This window comes from Bombina bombina, chromosome 4 (assembly GCF_027579735.1).
Source record: "Bombina bombina isolate aBomBom1 chromosome 4, aBomBom1.pri, whole genome shotgun sequence".
Lineage (NCBI taxonomy): Eukaryota > Metazoa > Chordata > Amphibia > Anura > Bombinatoridae > Bombina > Bombina bombina.
This window is the reverse complement of record NC_069502.1, coordinates 460,201,873-460,224,633: the sequence shown is the minus strand read 5'-3', so window position 1 is coordinate 460,224,633 and position 22,761 is coordinate 460,201,873. Positions and strand designations below refer to the sequence as shown.

Genomic DNA, 22,761 nt, shown 5'->3' with positions numbered 1-22,761 from the left:
TGTCCTTTCACGCCTGTTGTGAGCTGTCTTCTTGCCGGACAGCTAGACTGCAGGTAAGGGCTTTTTTGTCTTCTAGGTATAGGAGACTTTGCACTTTAGAGGATTAATTATTTATATTCTGCAGTTTTCTTTATTTTGATTTAGTAATCCTTTAAATGGGTTTCGTTAGGCAGTATGCAGGCACTATGTGATTTGGGGATTGCACTGTGTTCTTTTTGGACTGGGTGCTGCTAGATTTTTATTGTCGGCAAATGTTTTGTTTTGTTGATGTTAATAACGGTTGTTGCTATGTCTTTTTTGTATTGCGTGCCTTTTTCTTGTCTGCACTTTTCCGGATGTGCTGGTCATGTGATCCTTGTGTTTTATATGGAACGGATCAGCGTCTCAGTGTTGTTTCTGCAGTCTGTCTCAGTGTATGTGCAGTTGCATGTCGATCTCTGTGTCCTCTTCAAGTCCCCTGGAGTTGCGGTAGAGGATCTCAAGTTTTAGTTTTTTGATAAAGATTTTTTGTTTTTTGGTCTCACTTAAAATGACAGTTGTCAAATTTATTTTTTCTTTTTTTCCTGGGGCTGTTTTTTCTAAGCTATGGACATGGATAATGACGATTTTGTTTTCAATAAATGTTTATTATGTTAAGAGGCGCAAATTGTTTCTCCTTTGCAATTTTGTACTACTTGTTTAGCTAGAACGCTACAATGTAATGAAAAATGATTGCCTTATGAGCCTAATGTCTCTCAGGATGATGCTGTTCAGGCATTGCCGCAGCCTTCTCCTCAAACGTTCCAAGCCTCTATGGCGTCACATGCAGTGCCCTGCGGTTCCTCTCAACCTCCTAGTGGGGTATATTTACCTGCAGATTTCGCCGTACAGATATCTTCTGCGGTATCTGCAGCTTTTTCTGCTTTTCCTGATTTAGGAAAACGAAACACTTAATAGATAGTAAGGTGCCTTTTTCCGCAGCTACTATACAGGTTGATCTTCCTCATATCTCTAGGGAGGACGTTATCTCAGTTCCTTCTGAGGGTGAAATCTCTGATTCTGACAGTGTTAATCTTTTGTCTAAGGTGGAAGAAGTAAGCTTTAGGTTTAAGCTTAAACACCTTCATGTTTTATTAAAGGAGGCATTGGCTACTTTGGATGATTCTGACTCTCCTGTTGTGGTTAACCCTAAGAAATCTAGTAAGCTTAATATATTTTATGATGTCTCTTCTTTTGTGGAAGTGTTTCCTGTTCCAGATCGTGTGACAGAGATTATTGCGCAGGAATGGGAAAAAACAGGGATTCCTTTCTCCCCGTCTTCAGTTTTTAAGAAAATGTTTCCTGTTGCTGAATCCATTAAAGATTCTTGGCCACGGTGAGGATAGTTGTTCTTTTAAATATCCAATGGATAAGAAGCTGGAGGTATATTTGAAGATGTATGTGCATCAGGGTCTTCAATGGCAGCCTGCAGTTTGTATTTCCACAGTGACAAGTGCAGCATCTTATTGGTGCGATGCCTTGTCTGAATCTATTTTAGAGGAAACTTTGTTTGAGGAAATCCAGGATAGGATTAAGGCTCTTAAGCTAGCCATTTTTTTTATTTCTGATGCTAACATGCAAGTTATTAAATTGGGGGCCAAGATGTCTGGTTTCTCTATCTTGACTCATAGGGCTTTGTGGCTTAAATCTTGGTTAGCTGATGTTTCCTCCAAGTCTAAGCTTTTGGCGCTTCCCTACAAGGGTAAGACTTTCTTTATAAATTATATCTGATATTATGGGTGGAAAAGGATATTTTCTACCGCAAGACAAGAAGATTATATTTAAAGGACGTCAAAGTAATTTGTGTTCCTTTCGTATTTTCAAAGGTCAAAAACCTTCCTGTTCCGCTTCCAAAGAGGAGCAATCCAAGTCCTCTTGGAGACCCAGTCAGTCCTGAAACAAGGGGAAGCAATCTAAGAAACCCTCAGCTGAGTCTAAATCAGCATGATGGGTCGGCCCTTGGTCCGGAGTCAGATCAAGTGGGGGGCAGACTTTCCCTGTTTTGTCAGGAGTGGTTATGAGATGTCCCAGATCCTTGGGCTGTGGGCATTGTTTCTCAGGGTTACAAGATAGAATTCAATTTTCTCCCTCCCAGGGGGCAGGTTTCACCTCTCACGGTTGTCTGCAGATCAGGTAAAAAGAGAGGCATTCTTGAACTGGGTTTAGGATCTTTTCTCTCTGGGAGTGATTTTTCCAGTTCCAGTAAAGGAACAGGGTCTAGGATTCTATTAAAATATGTTTTGGTTCCCAAAAAAGAGGGAACTTTTCATCCCATTTTAGACCTAATGTGTCTCAACAAGTTTCTCAGGGTTCAGTCCTTCAAAATGGAGACCATTTGGTCCATTCTTCCTTTGGTCCAAGAAGGTCAGTTCATGACGACCATAGACCTGAAGGACGCCTATATTCATGTCCCTATTCACAGGGATCATCACAAATTTCTAGATTCGCTTTTCTAGACAAACATTTTCAGTTTGTGGCTCTTCCGTTTGGCCTTGCTACAGTTCCCAGAATTTTTTCAAAGGTCCTGGGGGCTCTCTTGGCAGTCATCAGGTCTTGGAGAATTGCAGTGGTGCCTTAGACAACATTTTGGTTCAGGCGCCATCTTTTCAACAAGCAAACTCTCATACAGAGATCTTGTTGTCTTTTCTACGTTCCCTCGGATGGAAAGTGAATCTGGGAAAGAGTTCCCTTGTTCCAGCTACAAGGGTGGTGTTCTTAGGGACTATAATAGATTCCCTATCTATGTAGATTTTTCTGACGGAGGTCAGGGAATCCAAAATTCTCTCGGCTTGCCTCTCTATTCAGTCTACTGTTTGGCCATCAGTAGCCCAATGTATGGAGGTGATTGGTTTCATGGTCGCTTCCATGGACATCATTCCCTTTGCTTGATTCCATTTGAGAGCTCTGCAATTATGCATGCTCAAGCAATGCAATGGAACGGAAACCATTTGGATCTGTCTCAAAGGATAGATCTAGATGTGTCAAAGAGAGATTCTCTTCCGTGGTGGTTTTCTCAGGAACATCTGTCTCAGGGTACATGCTTCTGGAGACCTTCTTGGGTGATCGTGACCACGGATGCCAGCCTGTTAGACTGGGGAGCAGTCTGGGACTTGTTAAAGGCACAGGGATTATGGACTCGGGAGGAGTCTGCTCTCCCCATAAACATCTTGGAGTTGAGAGTGGTTTACAATTCTCTAATAACTTGGCCACAGTTGGCTTTAGCCCAATTTATCAGATTTCAGTCAGACAATATCACCTCAGTGGCTTACATCAACCACCAGGGAGGAACTCGGAGTTCCTTAGCCATGAGGAAGGTGGCTTGAATTATTCAGTGGGTGAAAGTTCACGATTGTTGTCTATCTGCAATCCACATTCCTGGAGTGGACAATTGGGAAGCGGATTTTCTGAGCAGACAGACATTTCATCCCGAGGAGTGGGCTCTGCATCCGGAGGTATTTTCCAGGTTAATCCTCAAATGGGGGGTGCCGGAGTTGGACCTGATGGCATCTTGGCAGAATGCCAAGCTACCAAGGTACGGTTCATGGTCAAGAGATCCGCAGGCAGCTCTGATAGATGCTCTGACGGTGCCTTGAGGATTTGGTCTAGTTTATTTGTTTCCTCCATTTGCTCTTCTTCCATGAGTCATTGCTCGTATCAAACAGGAGAGAGTGTCTGTAATTTTAATAGCTCCTGCATGGCCGCGCAGGATCTGGTATGCAGACCTTGTGCATATGTCATCTCTGCCTCCTTGGAGGCTGCCTCTGAGGGAGGATCTTCTAACTCAGGGTCCTTTCTTCCATCCAAATCTCGTTTCTCTGAAACTGACTGCTTGGAGATTGAACGCTTAGTTTTGTCTAAGCGTGATTTTTCCGAGTCGGTCATTGAGACCATGATCCAAATTTACCATAAGGTATGGCGTAAATACCTTTACTGGTGTGAATCTAAGGGCTACTCTAGGAGTAGGGTTAGGATTCCTAGAATTTTGTCTTTTCTCCAGGAAGGGGTTGTCACTCAGTACTCTGAAAGCTCAGATTTCTGCTTTATCTATTCTGTTGCATAAGCATTTGGCAGTTGTGCCAGATGTTCAATCTTTTTGTCAAGCCTTGGTCAGAATCAGGCCTGTATTTAAGTCAGTTACTCTTAACCTTGTTCTTAAGGTTTTGCAAAGACTCAGTTTGAGCCAATGCATTCCATAGATATTAAATTATCTTGGAAGGTTTTGTTTCTTGTTGCTATTTCTTCTGCGAGGAGAGTTTCGGAACTCTTGGCTTTGCATTATGATTCTCCTTACCTTATCTTTTCCTACGTACTAGGTTTCTTTCTAAAGTGGTTTCAGTTAGGAATATTAATCAGGAAATCATTGTTCCTTCTCTCTGTCCTAATTCTTCTCATAAGGAGCGTCTGTTGCACAACTTGAATGTAGTGCATGCTTTAAATTCTATTTACAGGCGACTAAGGATTTTCGCCAGTCTTCTGCCCTTTTTTTTTTGTTTCTCTGGAAAGTATAATGGTCAGAAGGCTACTGCTACTTCTCTTTCCTTTTGGTTGAGAAGTATTATTCGTTTTGCTTATGAGACTGCTGGTCAGCAGCCTCCTGAGAGAGTTACAGCTCATTCCACTAGGGCTGTCTCGTCTTCTTGGGCTTTCAAAAATGAAGCTTCTGTTGAACAGATTTGCAAGGCTGCAACTTGGTCCTCGCTGCAAACTTTTTCCAAATTTGATACTTTTGCCTCGGCTGAGTCTTCTTTTGGGAGAAAGGTTCTTCAAACAGTGGTGCCTTCTGTTTAGGTCTGCCTGTCTTGTTCTCCCTCCCTAGTCATCTGTGTCCTCTAGCTTGGGTATTGGTTCCCACTAGTAATTGATGACGTTGTGGACTCACCATATCTTAGGAAAGAAAACAAAATTTATGCTTACCTGATAAATTTCTTTCTTTCAGTATATCTGTTGAGTCCACGACCCCACCCTTATATTTAGGATGGTTATTTTTTACTAAAGCTCAGGCACCTCTACACCTTTGTGTTATTCCTTTTTCCATTTCCCTTCGGTCGAATGACTGGGAATTATTGGAAGGGGAGTAATATTTAACATCTTTGCTGTGGTGCTTTTTGCCGCCTCCTGCTGGCCAGGAGAGATATTCCCACTAGTAATTGATGATGTTGTGGACTCACCATATCCGGAAAGAAAGACATTTATCAGGTAAGCATATATTTTGTTATTTTAGGTGCCCCTCTTGTTCCCATTTCCCTACTTAGAAAAATGACTCCCCATTAAAGTTTCTATATTGTTCACATCAAACTGCATATGACAACAGCCACTACATCTTAATCAAAATGGCTGTGACAAGACATACATGTGCTAAAAATGTGACTGTATAGCAGTGACCAGTGTGAACATCTACATTCATACTGCTAGCTTTGAATTTGATCAGACATATTTGTTAGATAGCCATGAGCAAAACATTTCCCATCTGAAAGTCTGCTATATGATTTCAGCTTTTGCAAATGATTTGAGTGCTGTGCTTCCTTGGATTGTAGTGAGTGTTTTCATTATCACCTTAATTATTTTGGCTTTATACATTATACAGCCTGTGTATTAACAACAGATTACATGTGTTAGTATGGCTGATAGTAAATCAGTCACCAACACCTAAGCACACTATTCTCCAATACTTTTAGCCTCTATGTTACCTGGGACTTGGGTTTCTCTGCAATGCTGTATACCACAAATGACATCAGCATATTTGTACACAGTTCATGCCTAATATCAGCTTTTTTACTGGCTGATACAGACAACTTCCTACGGCTCTTACAGAAGGGAGAGACAAGTCCCACAAGAACAGAATCATCCATTAAAAACTGTAATATAAATAAGATACAATACAGAAAAAATGACTAATGTCCCCTTCATTTTTTCCATTTCTTACCTGATTCTCTTGCGTGGTTGAGTCTTGTTTTCACTGCAGTTGAAGGTGACAGACTGACCTTTGGGAACATACAGTGTCTTCACTTTTACTATATGACCAGTCGAGTTACGCGGAAGCGAATCTTAAAAAAACAATAAAATAAAAAGTGATATTGTAAATTCATGTCACAATGGAATCATTACTTTAAAGGGACAGTATACACCAATTTTCATATAACTGCATGTAATAGACACTACTATAAAGAAGAATATGCCCAGATACTAATAAAAAAATTCAGTATGCAACCGTTTGTAAACTTACTTAGAAGCTCCCAGTTTAGCTCTATTGAAAAGGATAGCTGGAACACCCACTGAAAGTGGTTGTATAGTAAAAAGAGCAGACACTCCCCCCCCTCCCCCTTCCTCTGCATATGAAAAAAATCTTTACACAAACAGGAGCAAGCTGGAGTAAACTAAAACTTTGGGGCTTGGTTAGGAGTCTGAAAATCTGCGCAATGTTATTTAAAAATATGCAAAACTACAAATTTTTTTTAAAAAAAAAGCAACCCTGTATAGGCTATATAAATGGATCATCTACAAAAACATTATGCAAAGAAAAATCTAGTGTTTAATGTCCCTTTAATTGCATTTTCCTATACCTTAATGTTGCATAGTCTTTGCTATGTCCATAACAAGGTTATGTACTAGATGTCACTATTGCTTTGTGTATATGTATGAGACCAGGTCATAAGCAGCATGTTACCATTTCATGTTCTATGTTATTGCCACAGCAGGATAATAACTAAAAGATCTCACCTTTACAACCGTCACACTTATGGTGGCACTGCCCTTCTGACCCACAGGCCTTCAGTACTTCCGTTGTCTCACAGCTGCCATCTTTAGCAGAGCAGCCTGGGGGCAGTAACACGTTACATTGTTGACAATAAAGACTTATGATGAAATAGGTAAAATTGCATACATTAGCAATTAAAGGGACAGTCTACTCCAAAAAATGTATTGTTTATATAGATAGATAACACCTTTACTACACATTCCCCAGCTTTGCACAACCAACATTGTTATATTAATATACTTTATAACCTTTAAACCTCTAAATGTATGCCTGTTTCTAAGCCCCTACAGGCCGCCTTTATCTTAGGGCATTTTTATAGCTTTCACTGCAAGACACTGCTCGTTCATGTATGCCATATAAATAGCAGTGTGCTCACTCCCGTTGAGTTATTTATGAAACAGCACCAATTAGCTAAAATGCAAGTCTGTAAATAGCACTGAGTTAAGGAAGCAGTCTGCCGAGGCTTAGATACAAGGTAATCATAGAGGTAAAAAGTAGGGTTTGCAAAGCTGGGGAATGAGTAATAAAGGGATTATTAATCTTATTAAACAATACAAATTTTTGGAGTAGACTGTCCCTTTAACCCCTTAAGGACAAGACCATTTTTTTACCTTTAAGGACAAGGGCTATTTTTACATTTCTGCAGTGTTTGTGTTTAGCTGTAATTTTCCTCTTACTCATTTACTGTACCCACACATATTATATACCGTTTTTTTATAAAAAAATTTTTAAAATATAATGAAAAAATTTAAAAAAACTATTTTTTTCTAACTTTGACCCCCAAAATCTGTTACACATCTACAACCACCATAAAACAACCATGCTAAATAGTTTCTAAATTTTGTCCTGAGTTTAGAAATACCCAATGTTAACATGTTCTTTGCTTTTTTTGTAAGTTATAGGGCAATAAATAAAAGTAGCACTTTGCTATTTTTTCAAAATTAGCGATAGTTACATTGGAACACTGATATCTGTCAGAAATCCCTGAATAACCCTTCACATGTATATATTTGTTTTAGTAGACAACCCAAAGTATTGATCTAGGCCCATTTTGGTATATTTCATGTCATCATTTCACCGCCAAATGCGATCAAATAAAAAAAATTGTTCACAAACTTTAGGTTTCTCACTGAAATTATTTACAAACAGCTTATGCAATTATTGCACAAATGGTTGTAAATGCTTTTCTGGGATCCCCTTTGTTCAGAAATAGCACATATATATGGCTCTGGCGTTACTTTAAAGACGCTAAATGCCGCTGCGCACCACACATTTATTATGCCCAGCAGTAAAGGGGTTAATTAGGGAGCTTGTAGGGTTAATTTTAGCTTTAGTGTAGTGTAGTAGACAACCCAAAGTATTGATCTAGGCCCATTTTGGAATATTTCATGCCACCAGTTCACCGCCAAATGCGATCAAATAAAAAAAACATAATTTATGCTTACCTGATAAATTCCTTTCTTCTGTAGTGTGATCAGTCCACGGGTCATCATTACTTGTGGGATATTAACTGCTCCCCTACAGGAAGTGCAAGAGGATTCACCCAGCAGAGTTGCTATATAGCTCCTCCCCTCTACGTCACCTCCAGTCATTCGACCAAGGACCAACGAGAAAGGAGAAGCCAAGGGTGTAGTGGTGACTGAAGTATAATTTAAAAAATATTTACCTGCCTTAAAAAACAGGGCGGGCCGTGGACTGATCACACTACAGAAGAAAGGAATTTATCAGGTAAGCATAAATTATGTTTTCTTCTGTTAAGTGTGATCAGTCCACGGGTCATCATTACTTGTGGGATACCAATACCAAAGCAAAAGTACACGGATGACGGGAGGGATAGGCAGGCTCTTTATACAGAAGGAACCACTGCCTGAAGAACCTTTCTCCCAAAAATAGCCTCCGAGGAAGCAAAAGTGTCAAATTTGTAAAATTTGGAAAAAGTATGAAGCGAAGACCAAGTTGCAGCCTTGCAAATCTGTTCAACAGAGGCCTCATTCTTAAAGGCCCAAGTGGAAGCCACAGCTCTAGTGGAATGAGCTGTAATTCTTTCAGGAGGCTGCTGTCCAGCAGTCTCATAAGCTAAACGAATTATGCTACGAAGCCAAAAAGAGAGAGAGGTAGCAGAAGCTTTTTGACCTCTCCTCTGACCAGAGTAAACGACAAACAGGGAAGACGTTTGTCGAAAATCTTTAGTTGCCTGTAAATAAAATTTAAGGGCACGAACTACATCCAGATTGTGCAAAAGACGTTCCTTCCTCGAAGAAGGATTTGGGCACAAGGATGGAACAACAATCTCCTGATTGATATTCCTGTTAGAGACTACCTTAGGTAAGAACCCAGGCTTAGTACGCAGAACTACCTTATCCGAGTGAAAAATCAAATAAGGAGAATCACAATGTAAGGCTGATAACTCAGAGACTCTTCGAGCCGAGGAAATAGCCATTAAAAATAGAACTTTCCAAGATAACAACTTTATATCAATGGAATGAAGGGGTTCAAACGGAACACCCTGTAAAACGTTAAGAACAAGGTTTAAACTCCATGGTGGAGCCACAGCTTTAAACACAGGTTTAATCCTGGCCAAAGCCTGACAAAAAGCCTGAACGTCTGGAACTTCTGACAGACGCTTGTGTAACAGAATGGACAGAGCTGAGATCTGTCCCTTTAAGGAACTAGCGGATAACCCCTTTTCTAAACCTTCTTGTAGAAAAGACAATATCCTAGGAATCCTAACCTTACTCCAAGAGTAACCTTTGGATTCGCACCAATATAGGTATTTACGCCATATTTTATGGTAAATCTTTCTGGTAACAGGCTTCCTAGCCTGTATTAAGGTATCAATAACTGACTCAGAAAAACCACGCTTTGATAAGATCAAGCGTTCAATTTCCAAGCAGTCAGCTTCAGAGAAGTTAGATTTTGATGTTTGAAAGGACCCTGAATCAGAAGGTCCTGTTTCAGAGGTAACGACCAAGGTGGACAGAATGACATGTCCACCAGATCTGTATACCAAGTCCTGCGTGGCCATGCAGGCACTATTAGAATCACTGATGTTTTCTCCTGTTTGATTCTGGCAATCAATCGAGGAAGCATCGGGAAAGGTGGAAACACATAAGCCATCCTGAAGGTCCATGGTGCTGTCAAGGCATCTATCAGGACCGCTCCCGGATCCCTGGATCTGGACCCGTAGCGCGGAAGCTTGGCGTTCTGTCGAGACGCCATGAGATCTATCTCTGGTTTGCCCCAACGTCGAAGTATTTGGGCAAAGACCTCTGGATGAAGTTCCCACTCCCCCGGATGAAAAGTCTGACGACTTAAGAAATCCGCCTTCCAGTTCTCCACTCCCGGGATGTGGATTGCAGACAGGTGGCAAGAGTGAGACTCTGCCCAGCGAATTATCTTCGATACTTCCATCATTGCTAGGGAGCTTCTTGTCCCTCCCTGATGGTTGATATAAGCTACAGTCGTGATGTTGTCCGACTGGAACCTGATGAACCCCCGAGTTGCTAACTGGGGCCAAGCCAGAAGAGCATTGAGGACTGCTCTCAATTCCAGAATGTTTATTGGAAGAAGACTCTCCTCCTGATTCCATAGTCCCTGAGCCTTCAGAGAATTCCAGACAGCGCCCCAACCTAGTAGGCTGGCGTCTGTTGTTACAATTGACCAGTCTGGCCTGCTGAATGGCATTCCCCTGGACAGATGTGGCCGATAAAGCCACCATAGAAGAGAATTTCTGGTCTCTTGAATGGAATGAAGGACACGGCATGCATTTAGAAGTTTTGTTAACCTGTCCTCTGTCAGGTAAATCTTCATTTCTACAGAATCTATCAGAGTCCCCAGGAAGGGAACTCTTGTGAGTGGAAAGAGAGAACTTTTCTCTTCGTTCACTTTCCATCCATGCGACCTTAGAAATGCCAATACTATCTCTGTATGAGATTTGGCAGTTTGAAAGCTTGAAGCTTGTATCAGTATGTCGTCTAAGTACGGAGTTACTGAAATTCCTCGCGGTCTTAGTACCGCCAGAAGAGTGCCCAGAACCTTTGTGAAGATTCTTGGAGCCGTAGCCAGTCCGAATGGAAGAGCTACAAACTGGTAATGCCTGTCTAAAAAGGCAAACCTTAGATACCGGTAATGACTTCTGTGAATCGGTATGTGAAGGTAAGCATCCTTTAAATCCACTGTGGTCAAGTACTGACCCTCTTGGATCATGGTCAAAATTGTTCGAATAGTTTCCATCTTGAACGATGGAAATCTTAGGAATTTGTTTAGGATCTTTAAATCCAAGATTGGCCTGAAGGTTCCCTCTTTTTTGGGAACTACAAACAGATTTGAGTAAAACCCTTGTCCTTGTTCCAACCGCGGAACTGGATGGATCACTCCCATTAATAAAAGATCTTGTACGCAGCGTAGAAACGCTTCCTTCTTTGTTAGGTTTGTTGACAACCTTGACAGATGAAATCTCCCTCTTGGGGGAGAGGATTTGAAGTGCAGAAGGTATCCCTGAGATATGATCTCTAACGCCCAGGGATCCTGAACATCTCTTGCCCAAGCCTGGGCGAAGAGGGAAAGTCTGCCCCCCACTAGATCCGGTCCCGGATCGGGGGCCCTCAATTCATGCTGTCTTAGGGGCAGCAGCAGGTTTTCTGGCCTGTTTGCCCCTGTTCCAGGACTGGTTAGGTTTCCAGCCTTGTCTGTAGCGAGCAACAGCTCCTTCCTGTTTTGGTGCAGAGGAAGTTGATGCTGCTCCTGCTTTGAAATTACGAAAGGAATGAAAATTGGACTGTCTAGCCTTGGCTTTGGCCTTGTCCTGAGGCAGGGCATGACCTTTACCTCCTGTAATGTCATCAATAATCTCTTTCAAGCCGGGCCCGAATAAGGTCTGCCCTTTGAAAGGACTATTAAGCAATTTAGATTTAGACGTAACATCAGCTGACCAGGATTTTAGCCACAGAGCTCTGCGTGCCTGAATGGCAAATCCTGAATTTTTAGCCGCAAGTTTAGTTAAATGTACTACGGCATCTGAAATAAATGAATTAGCTAACTTAAGGAATTTAAGTTTGTGTGTGATGTCATCTAGTGTGGATGATTGAAGTGTCTCTTCCAGAGACTCAAACCAAAATGCTGCTGCAGCCGTGACAGGCGCAATACATGCAAGAGGTTGCAATATAAACCCTTGTTGAACAAACATTTTCTTAAGGTAACCCTCTAATTTTTTATCCATTGGATCTGAAAAAGCACAGCTATCCTCCACTGGGATAGTGGTACGCTTAGCTAAAGTAGAAACTGCTCCCTCCACCTTAGGGACCATTTGCCATAAGTCCTGTGTGGCGGCGTCTATTGAAAACATTTTTCTGAATATAGGAGGGGGTGAGAAAGGCACACCGGGTCTATCCCACTCCTTAGTAACAATGTCAGTAAGTCTCTTAGGTATAGGAAAAACGTCAGTACTCGTCGGTACCGCAAAATATTTATCCAACCTACACATTTTTTCTGGGATTGCAACTGTGTTACAATCATTCAGAACCGCTAATACCTCCCCTAGTAACACACGGAGGTTCTCAAGCTTAAATTTAAAATTTGAAATGTCTGAGTCCAGTTTATTTGGATCAGAACCGTCACCCACAGAATGAAGCTCTCCGTCTTCACGTTCTGCAAACTGTGACGCAGTATCAGACATGGCCCTTGCATTATCAGCGCACTCTGTTCTCATCCCAGAGTGATCACGTTTACCTCTTAGTTCTGGTAGTTTAGCCAAAACTTCAGTCATAACAGTAGCCATATCTTGTAATGTGATTTGTAATGGCCGCCCAGATGCACTCGGCGCTACAATATCACGCACCTCCTGAGCGGGAGATGCAGGTACTGACACGTGAGGCGAGTTAGTCGGCATAACTCTCCCCTCGTTGTTTGGTGAAATATGTTCAATTTGTACAGATTGACTATTTTTTAAAGTAGCATCAATAAATTTAGTACATAAATTTCTATTGGGCTCCACTTTGGCATTAACACATATAGCACAGAGATATTCCTCTGAATCAGACATGTTTAACACACTAGCAAATAAACAGCAACTTGGAAATACTTTTCAAAGTAATTTACAAATAATATGAAAACGAACTGTGCCTTTAAGAAGCACAGAAAAATATTATAACAGATAAAATAATTAAGTTATAGCATCAATCTTTGTCAGAATATACAGTTTTAGCAAAGGATTGTTCCCCTCAGCAAATGATAACTAACCCAGGCAGCAGAAAAAAACACACAAATAAACGTTTTTTATATCACAGTCAATACCCTCAGCACAGCTCTGCTGTAATGATTACTTCCCTCAAAAAAGGCTTTTGAGATCCCTGAACTCTGTAGAGATGAACCGGATCATGCAGGAAGAAAATGAACCTCTGACTGAGTTTTTTCTGATGCGTAGTGAAAGCACCAAAATGGCCCCTCCCCCACACACATAACAGTGAGAGGGATCAGTGAACTGCTCTAATTTAAATCAAAACTATTGCCAAGTGGAAAAAAAGTGCCCAAAATATTTTTTCACCCAGTACCTCAGAGAAAAAAACGTTTTTACATGCCAGCAAAAAAACGTTTTACCTCAATAATTAATTGTCATTTAAAACCTATTGCAAGTCCCTGCAAAATAGGTTAAGTCTATGTATACAGTTTAAAAGCCAGAGAAGTACCATTTCCCAGAAAACTGAAGTGTAAAATATACATACATGACAGCCTGATATCAGCTACATCTACTGCATTCAAGGCTGAGTTTACATTATAACGGTATGGCAGGATTTTCTCATCAATTCCATGTCAGAAAATAATAAACTGCTACATACCTCTTTGCAGATTAATCTGCCTGCTGTCCCCTGGTCTGAAGTTTACCTCTCCTCAGATGGCCGAGAAACAGCAATATGATCTTAACTACTCCGGCTAAAATCATAGAAAAACTCAGGTAGATTCTTCTTCAAATTCTACCAGAGAAGGAATAACACACTCCGGTGCTATTATAAAATAACAAACTTTTGATTGAAGATATAAAAACTAAATATATCACCATAGTCCTCTCACACATCCTATCTAGTCGTTGGGTGCAAGAGAATGACTGGAGGTGACGTAGAGGGGAGGAGCTATATAGCAACTCTGCTGGGTGAATCCTCTTGCACTTCCTGTAGGGGAGCAGTTAATATCCCACAAGTAATGATGACCCGTGGACTGATCACACTTAACAGAAGAAATGCTCACTTTTTCAAAAAACTTTAGGTTTCACACTGAAATTATTTACAAACAACTTGTGCAATTATGGCACAAATGGTTGTAAATGCTTCTCTGGGATCCCCTTTGTTACAAAATAGCAGACATATATGGCTTTGGCATTGCTTTTTGGTAATTAGAAGGCTGCTAAATGCCGCTGTGCACCACACTTGTATTAAGCCCACCAGTGAAGGGGTTAATTAGGTAGCTTGTAGGGTTAATTTTAGCTTTAGTATAGAGATCAGCCTCCCACCTGACACATCCCACCCCATGATCCCTCCCTGACCCCTCTCAAACAGCTTTCTTCCCTCCCTCACCCCACAATTGTCCCCACCATCCAAAGTCTGCCAGTACTAAAATAAAAGGCTTTTTTTTTTCTTTTTCTTTTTAAATTAAATAAATAAATACATATTCTGTTGTGTAGGATCCCCCCTTAGCCCCCAACCTCCCTGATCCCCCCAAACAGCTCTCTAACCCTGCCCCTCAATTGCATACAAATTTAAAAAAATATTTTTTATTTTATTTATTATTTATTATTTATTTTTCTGTAGTGTAGCTTCCCCCCCTCAATAACCAACCCCCACCCCCTCCCAGATCCCTTAGATAAAAAAATGTCCCCCCTCCTCCCTTCCCTTTACACTGTTGCATAGTGTAGGGCTTCCACCTGCTCCCACCCCGTGCGCACTCCCACCTCGGCCCCCGTGCCCACATCCATGCGTGCTCCCGGCGCACCCCCACTCTGTCGTCATTCCCCCCAACAATGGCTGGCCGCCCACCCGCCCCAACGATCGCACCATCGCTGGCCGATGTAGAGAGGGCCACAGAGAGAGAGAGAGAGAGAAAAAAGGTATTGCAGTGATGCCTCAATATTGAGGCATCACAACAATACCTTGAAAGCGGCTGGAAGCAATCAGGTTCGTATGCAGACGCTTTAAACCCCCTAACGACGTATATGAAATCACATAACACTGTCATTTTGTAAGCACATTTGTTACAAAGTTTTGTAAACCAAGAGCAGTTCAGAGATACACCCCTTGAAAAGCTTGGCTGCATTAAAGGGACAGTCTAGTCAAAATTAAACTTTCATGATTCAGATAGGGCATGCAATTTTAAACAACTTTCCAATTTACTTAAATTATCTAATTTACTCAATTCTTTAGATATCCTTTGTTGAAGAAATAGCAATGCACATGTGGGAGCCAATCACACAAGGCCTTTATGTGCAGCAACCAATCAGCAGCTACTGAGCATATCTAGATATGCTTTTCAGCAAGTGATATCAAGAGAATGAAGCAAATTAGATAATAGAAGTAAACTGAACGCCTGGAACTATGCATTTTCGCAGAAGAAGGAAGAAAAAACTGGACAGCACAAGAAAAAACACTTCACAGCCTGGATCGGATGGAGAAGAGGAAGTTGGAAGGGGAACTTTAGCTTTTCACCAGGTAATGAGGGGCCTACCCTAACTTGCAACATTGTTGCACCTAGAACCAACCCTCTATCTCCTATCCCATTTTCCTGCAGCCTTAACCCTTAGCCTGCTACAGTCCCATGCTGGGCCCTACACGAACTATATATATATATTTTAGAAGACAACCCAAAGTATTGATCTAGGCCCATTTTGGTATATTTCATGCCACCATTTCACCGCCAAATGCTATCAAATAAAAAAAATTGTTCACTTTTTCACAAACTTTAGGTTTCTCACTGAAATTATTTACAAACAGCTTGTGCAATTATGGCACAAATGGTTGTAAATGCTTCTCTGGGATCCCCTTTGTTCAGAAATAGCAAATATTTATGGCTGTGGCATTACATTTTGGTAATTACAAGGCCGCTAAATGCCGCTGCGCACCACATTTGTATTAGGCCCAGCAGTGAAGGGGTTAATTTGGTAGCTTATAGGGAGCTTGTAGGGTTAATTTTAGCTTTAGGGTAGTGTAGTAGACAACCCAAAGTATTGATCTAGGCCCATTTTGGTATATTTCATGCCACCATTTCACCGCCAAATTCGATCAAATAAAATAAATTGTTCACTTTTTCACAAACTTTAGGTTTCTCACTGAAATTATTTACAAACAGCTTGTGCAATTATGGCACAAATGGTTGTAAATGCTTCTCTGGGATCCCCTTTGTTCAGAAATAGCAGACATATATGGCTTTGGCATTACTTTTTGGTAATTAGAAGGCCGCTAAATGCCACTGCGCACACTTGTATTATGCCCAGCAGTGAGGGGGTTAATTAGGTAGCTTGTAGGGAGCTTGAAGGGTTAATTTTAGCTTTAGAGATCAGCCTCCCACCTGACACATCCCACCCCCTGATCCCTCCCAAACAGCTCTCTTCCCCCCCCACCCCACAATTGTGTGCCCGTACTAAAATAAAAGTTTTTTTTAAAAAAAAATAAAATAAAAAAAAAAGAATCATATTCTGCTGTGTAGGATGCCCCCTTAGCCCCCAACCTCCCTGATCCCCACCAAAGAGCTCTCTAACCCTCCCCCCACTAACTATTCCCCACCTTTTTGGGTACTGGCAGCTACCCACTTTGCAATAGAAGTTAATATTTTTTTATAAAAAACCCTCACTTTTTCTGTAGTGTAGCTGCCCCCTCCATACCCTCCCACCTCCCAGATCGCTTTTTAAGTAATCCCCCCTCCTCCTCTACCACTGCCCAGCACTTTGAATTTTTAAGGGTGCTCTGCTAGATCGCGCGCGCCCCTCACCTCCCGCGCGCACCCGTCCTTCACCTCCTGCACGCACCCTACATATCTGCTGGCCAGAAGGAAGTTCCCCAGCGATGGGCCACGCACCCGCCTCCCTGAAATGGCTCCCACCCACCAATGATCAGCACCATCGCTGGCCGATGCAGAGAGGGCCACAGAGTGGCCCTCTCTGCATCAGTGTGCCAAAAAAGGTATTGCAGTGATGCCTCAATATCGAGGCATCATTGCAATACCTTGAAAGTGTCTGGAAGTGATCAGGATCGATTCCAGCTGATTGAAACCCTTAATGACGTACAGGGTACGTCGCTGGTCTTTAAAGACCAGTTTGTGTGTGACGTACCCTGTACGACATGCGTTGTTTAGGGGTTAAGGGATTATCTATTTTTAAAAACAACAAAAATGCTGGTGTTGACTGTCCCTTTAAATATTTTGGTTTAGATTTTGAGTGGCTCACTAACAGTTACATGCAAGCTAAAAGGGGTTTATCGCATAGGGTTTTATCGCTCGTATTACAAGTTGAAAGTAAACGTGATCGCTTGAACGCCATTGCGATTTATGCATCCTCATACCTCTGGTTAACTGTTAACATCAAAAATACATTACAAAGTACAGTTACATTCATAATAACACTATCTAATAAAAAATTGCATAAAAAAGTATGGATATATATATATTGTACAAAAATACCATCAGATATATGTATAAATATGTATTTATGAATAAATATAGCATATTCTGCTGAAGAACATTGGAATGTGAAAAAAATCATATTTTCATGTCGGGTTAGCGCACTAGAGAATATGTATTTGTATAGATCGGGTTAGAGAGCAAAAACATTTTACTTTCAACTTGAAATACGAATGCTACCCGACGCACGCAAACAGCTAACTTCTAGTGGAGTTAGCGTGCGAGGGGGAGAGCTAAATAACCCTCCACTTGTAATCTGGCCCTTTATTGGGTGGTTTCATTTTTATTTTAAAGAGACACTAAAGTCAAAATGAAACTTTCATGATTTAGATAAAATATGCAATTAAAAAAAAGAAAAAAAACTTTCCTATTTACTTCTATTCATGTGCAAACACTTTCCTCAGAAACTAGTTACTGCTGAGCATGTGCAAAAGTTGACAGTGTGATTGGTGATGGCAGTCACGTTATGCAGGGGGTTAGGGAAATGGAAGGAAATTTTTAAGTCTGTCAGAAAAAAAATATACTAATCATTTGATATTCAGTGTAAGGGCTATTGCATTGTATTTTTATTATGAATGTGTTGATTATGCAAATCTACCTTATTTAAATGTCCTTTAATGTCCCTTAAACTCATGGCAGTTATCTGTGGTAATTTCTGTAATGAACTGCATGTACCATAGAGATGTTGTATGGCTCGGATATCATCATTGGTCACATGACGTGTCCTTGTGTACGTAGCATTGGGATGCATGAGTGCAGTGATATCACTAGAGTGCCATAAACCAAGAGCATGTCCAATCTCATGAGCTGCAACCTGGACCAGGTCATTGTACCACACACCTAAATATATAAAACAAAGAATTTAGGCAGGAGGAGCAAAAGAGGAAAAAGAGATGGAACTATGAGAAAGAGGATAATAAGAAAGCAGAAGGACAATAATGAGAAGAACTCTTCTAATAGAAAGAATAGGAGAAGGGAAACATAATCTCATAATACCACAGTATAGCCAACAACATTCCTAGCTGTGCTAAAAGACAGTATTAAAGAATCAGTAAAGGCATTTTTATATATGCATAATATACTGTATATCAGTAATTAAAGTGAATGTAAATTTTCACGAATTAAAGCCCTATTTTTAAAAGTACTAATAAAAAAGTTTACATTGCAGCTGTTTTTTTTAAATACTTACCTTTTATTCCTTGCAAGCTTGGAACACCGGAGCAGCGATTCCCCCGCCCCCAGATCCTCTCTTCTTAGGTCAGAAATGACAAATCCCGCTTCCTCCAATAATGGCTTCCCCCCCCCCGAGGAAGCCGGATTCGTCATTTTTGAAGTAAGAAGAGACGACCTGGGGGCGGGGGAATCGCTGCTCTGGTGTTCCAAGCTTGCAAGGAATAAAAGTATTTTAAAAAAACGGCTGCAATGTAAACTTTCATGAATGAAAGTGCCCCTGTTTTTAATAGTATTTTTTAAAAACAGGGCTTTCATTTGTCTGTGTCTGCATGGCACAAATACATGCTTTCCAATTATTTAAAGCTAAGCGCATATTGGGCCAGATTAAGAGTGGAGGGCTATTTAGCGCTTTCGCTAGAGAGCTAATTGTGCTAGAAGTAAACTTTTTTAATTTGTTGATTTTTATTAGATACAAAATCAAAGACATACAGGACTCTTCGACATGAAGTGTAATACATCTCTGGATTATAAATGATTGTCCCATGTCACTGGGTGTTAAATTGTGCAAAGTCTTTGATAATTGCATTATCTGTATTGAGAAAATCAATTATATAAAACAGTTTGAATAAACTTATAACATAACATGATGAGAAGTGTTCCTTCCATCAAATGAAAATTCCTTTCCTGGGATATATCATATCCAAACAAGGATTTGAGATGGATTCTGGAAAGTTATCTGCCATTCTTGACTGGCCGCAAAGAGTTGCAAAGGTTCCTGGGGTTTGCCAACTACTATCGAAAATTCATCAAGAACGTTGCTTCGATCTGTACTCCTCTTACCAATTTAACACGCAAAGGTGCTAATGTTAAGAACTGGTCTGAGACTGCTATCCAAGCTTTCAAACTCCTTAAAGAGGCCTTTTGTTCCACTCCTGTACTCCGTCATCCAAATCCTGCTAACCAGTTTATCTTAGAAGTGGATGCATCTGATGTTGGAGCTGGTGCAATCCTTTCTCAGGGAGATCTTAAAACCTCCCAAATACATCCAGTTGCCTTCTTTTCTCAAAAATTCTCCCTTCCTGAACAGCACTATGATGTGAGAAATAAGGAGCTGTTAGCCATCAAGATGGCATTGGAAGAATGGCAACACTTGTTAGAGGGGACATCTGTCCCTTTCGTGATCTTCACTGATCACAAGAACCTTCTTTATGTACAATCTGCTAAAAGACTCAATGCCAGGCAAGCCAGATGGTCATTATTTTTTTCACGCTTCAACTTGTTTTGTCTTTTGTTCTGGGAACAAAAAAATTCAAGGCGGATGCACTATCCAGATAATATATATGAGTTTTCATGTGTGCTAACCCAGTGGCATTAAAATCTAAATCGCAGAACACAATGCGCAAAACGCATATTTTACATTCCCAAGTTCTTAACTTAGAAAATAATGTACTTTTTATTATTAAATATAAATTTCTATATATATCTGATACTCTTCATGTAAAATACATATATATATATATATATATATATATATATATATATATATATATATATATATATATATATATATATATATATATATATACATACATAAACACACACACAATAAGATGTCCAGGCACTCCACAGATAAAAATGTCCAAAGTTTAATATCCAAATGTAAAAACAGAAGACAAGTGTCTACAGCATAGACTCCATACTGACAGACAGTGCAAAAGTTCAAAAGTAAGGACAACTGGGTTCCCATGCAGCAGACATGTTTCGTGCCTGTATGCGCTTGTTCACTGCTCATGGGAATCCCAGCATTCTCCAGTTAAGTAGGCTCACCTCTAAAAGGTGTACACTCATACACTTATTAGTGGTCCTCACTCTACAATTCATAGAGAAAAAAATGTGTAACAACACATATGATATGAAAATACACATAGATACGGATATACATTAGCAGCAATATCAAGAAGGTACACAAGTTTTAACTTCAAAAATTATACAGGACAATATTGTTATGCACTTAAACATATGAACACTTAGACATTCAGTACTATTTATAGTTAGACCTCTGAATAATATCTAACAATTTAAGATTAATCTATCATCTTTAATAGCTGTTACTATTACCCTCTCAATTCCCTTCAGAATAAATATATTAATTTTAATATAAATATAGAAAATGCTGTGTGGACTATACACAGAGTTCTATATCTCGTCTGAAATTTAACCCATGAGGTATAGTAGTATTGAGGGTAAATATCCAAAATATTTCTCTGAGACCTAGTTTTGCCTCTCTATCGCCCCCCCCCCCCCCCTTTTTCCATATAGGTACATGATCAATGGCTTGTATCATTGGTAAGCCAGAATCTAAATTATGATTGTCCCTAAAATGTCGTGCTATGGGGTAGTCTGATTCTATGTCCTCTATTGATCTTATATGTGCTAGAAACCTGTCCTTTAGGGGTCTTTTCAGTTTCCCAACATATTGCTTTGAGCACCTCCTACAGGTCAATAAATAAATTACGTGTGTAGTAGAACAATTTATATAGAATTTAATATCATGAGACTTTTTTTCCAAGTCTGTTTTATTGAGGTAGCAATGACATACAGAAACAAAATCTCACAATGTAATGGCAACACGCCCATACACATACATCAGGTTTCATATCTCTAATACAAAGGCATGCCCTAGAAGTAATGAATAATACTGGGTCCTGAACAAAAACAGGCAGCACCTCTTTTATAGATAAACATTTTAACGTGGAAAAGAAGATTCTTAACATGAATTAAGTATAAGACCTATCTTTCTTGTAGGAAATCTGAAAAGAAAGAGGTAGGTCTTTAGGTATCCACAATATAAACATCAGATTATAAATGAATCATACATAAGTGAAACCTCAGTTTTCTTTTAAGGTAGATTACTGGAGTAACTACTTCTCTGGCCACTTTTGGACCAGCCGGATGATTAAGATTAAATTAAATGGTAGTTACATACTGACCATTCTTGGGCCACTAGGAGACTAAGTACTTAAACTATAATAATTCAAAGCCACTCTTGGGCATGACAGCTTAACATATAAATATATAAGCACATTTTATAGTATTAGTGAGGATACCGAAGATCACATGCATTAAGGAGCTGTGAGGATTAAAAGAAAACTAGATAGACTAATAGAACTTACTTCTAGCTTAGTATACATAAGTACTAGCTCTCAAGCTATAGATGGGTGTATTCCCCCTTAGACAATGAAAATTGTGCACCCAGGTAATAATTGTCAAGCGAGGATGAACATTTATATGACAAATAACAGACATACGGTACAATGAACATTTCGGAAATCCCACATATCTGGCAATCCTCACTTACTCCGTTGTTAAATAAAATGGAGGAAGGCTTTTCCCATCATACAGTTACACATAATGAACAAAGGAGCATTTTAAACTGCGCCCTGCCAGAGAACTAACTTGAGGGCACAAACCCTCACACAACATGCATAGTTAGTCTCCTTGCCTCTCAAGATTGCAGCACAAGCAAACCAACTACCTTATAGTAATATAAACCCACATTTGAAAATAAAGCTATGGATAGACTCATTGCAGGGCATAATACTAGAGAAGCTGGGAGCCAAAGTGTGCAAGGGTTAAACATTAAGCCCTCCATCCTACAGCAAACTCATAAAAAGCTGCATTGGAAATAGGATGTACAATGTCTTGCCAGAGTTATATAGCCCAAGCTGACAACATTAACTGCTAACCATTTATACACATTTTTTAGAGGGAATCTGTTGTTATATGCTCAGCTAAACAAGAGCCCATACACCCATATATACAATTGTAGATAACACTTTGAAAAAAAAAAAAATTGAACATATGACATCAGACAAAAAGATAACTTCAGCCAACCTGGCACTGAATACTGGAGTCCAGCGATATAAAGTATAGTTCCAAACTCAGAGGTGCACAGTTCAAGAGCAGAATACTATACTGTACCGGGCCTGTAGGTCCAGGATTCGTCAACACCTGCTTTCGTGCGGGTAGTGAAGTACTGAGAGCCTTTTGATGCCTTGGCAATCTTCTGCGAAACTAAGTCCATGGCTGAGTCTATGTAGACAACAAAATAACAGCAGGCCGCCCGCAGCCCACATTCACCGGCAGGGCCACACGTTGGG

General features: G+C 40.2%; 1 protein-coding gene across 2 annotated transcripts in view; it reads right to left on the bottom strand.

The window, feature by feature from the left end:
* Positions 1 to 22,761, bottom strand: part of LOC128656427 (matrix metalloproteinase-23) — a 132,253-nt gene that overhangs the window by 13,651 nt on the left and 95,841 nt on the right. Inside the window, exons 5-7 of one of the 2 annotated variants that reach the window (XM_053710330.1) lie at positions 18,104 to 18,268; positions 6,736 to 6,831; positions 5,942 to 6,062 (exon numbers count right to left, since the gene is read on the bottom strand). In XM_053710330.1, the coding sequence (XP_053566305.1) occupies positions 5,942 to 6,062; positions 6,736 to 6,831; positions 18,104 to 18,268 (382 nt within the window). The remainder of the gene's footprint in view (positions 1 to 5,941; positions 6,063 to 6,735; positions 6,832 to 18,103; positions 18,269 to 22,761) is intronic. The other variant, XM_053710332.1, reaches the window with a different exon arrangement.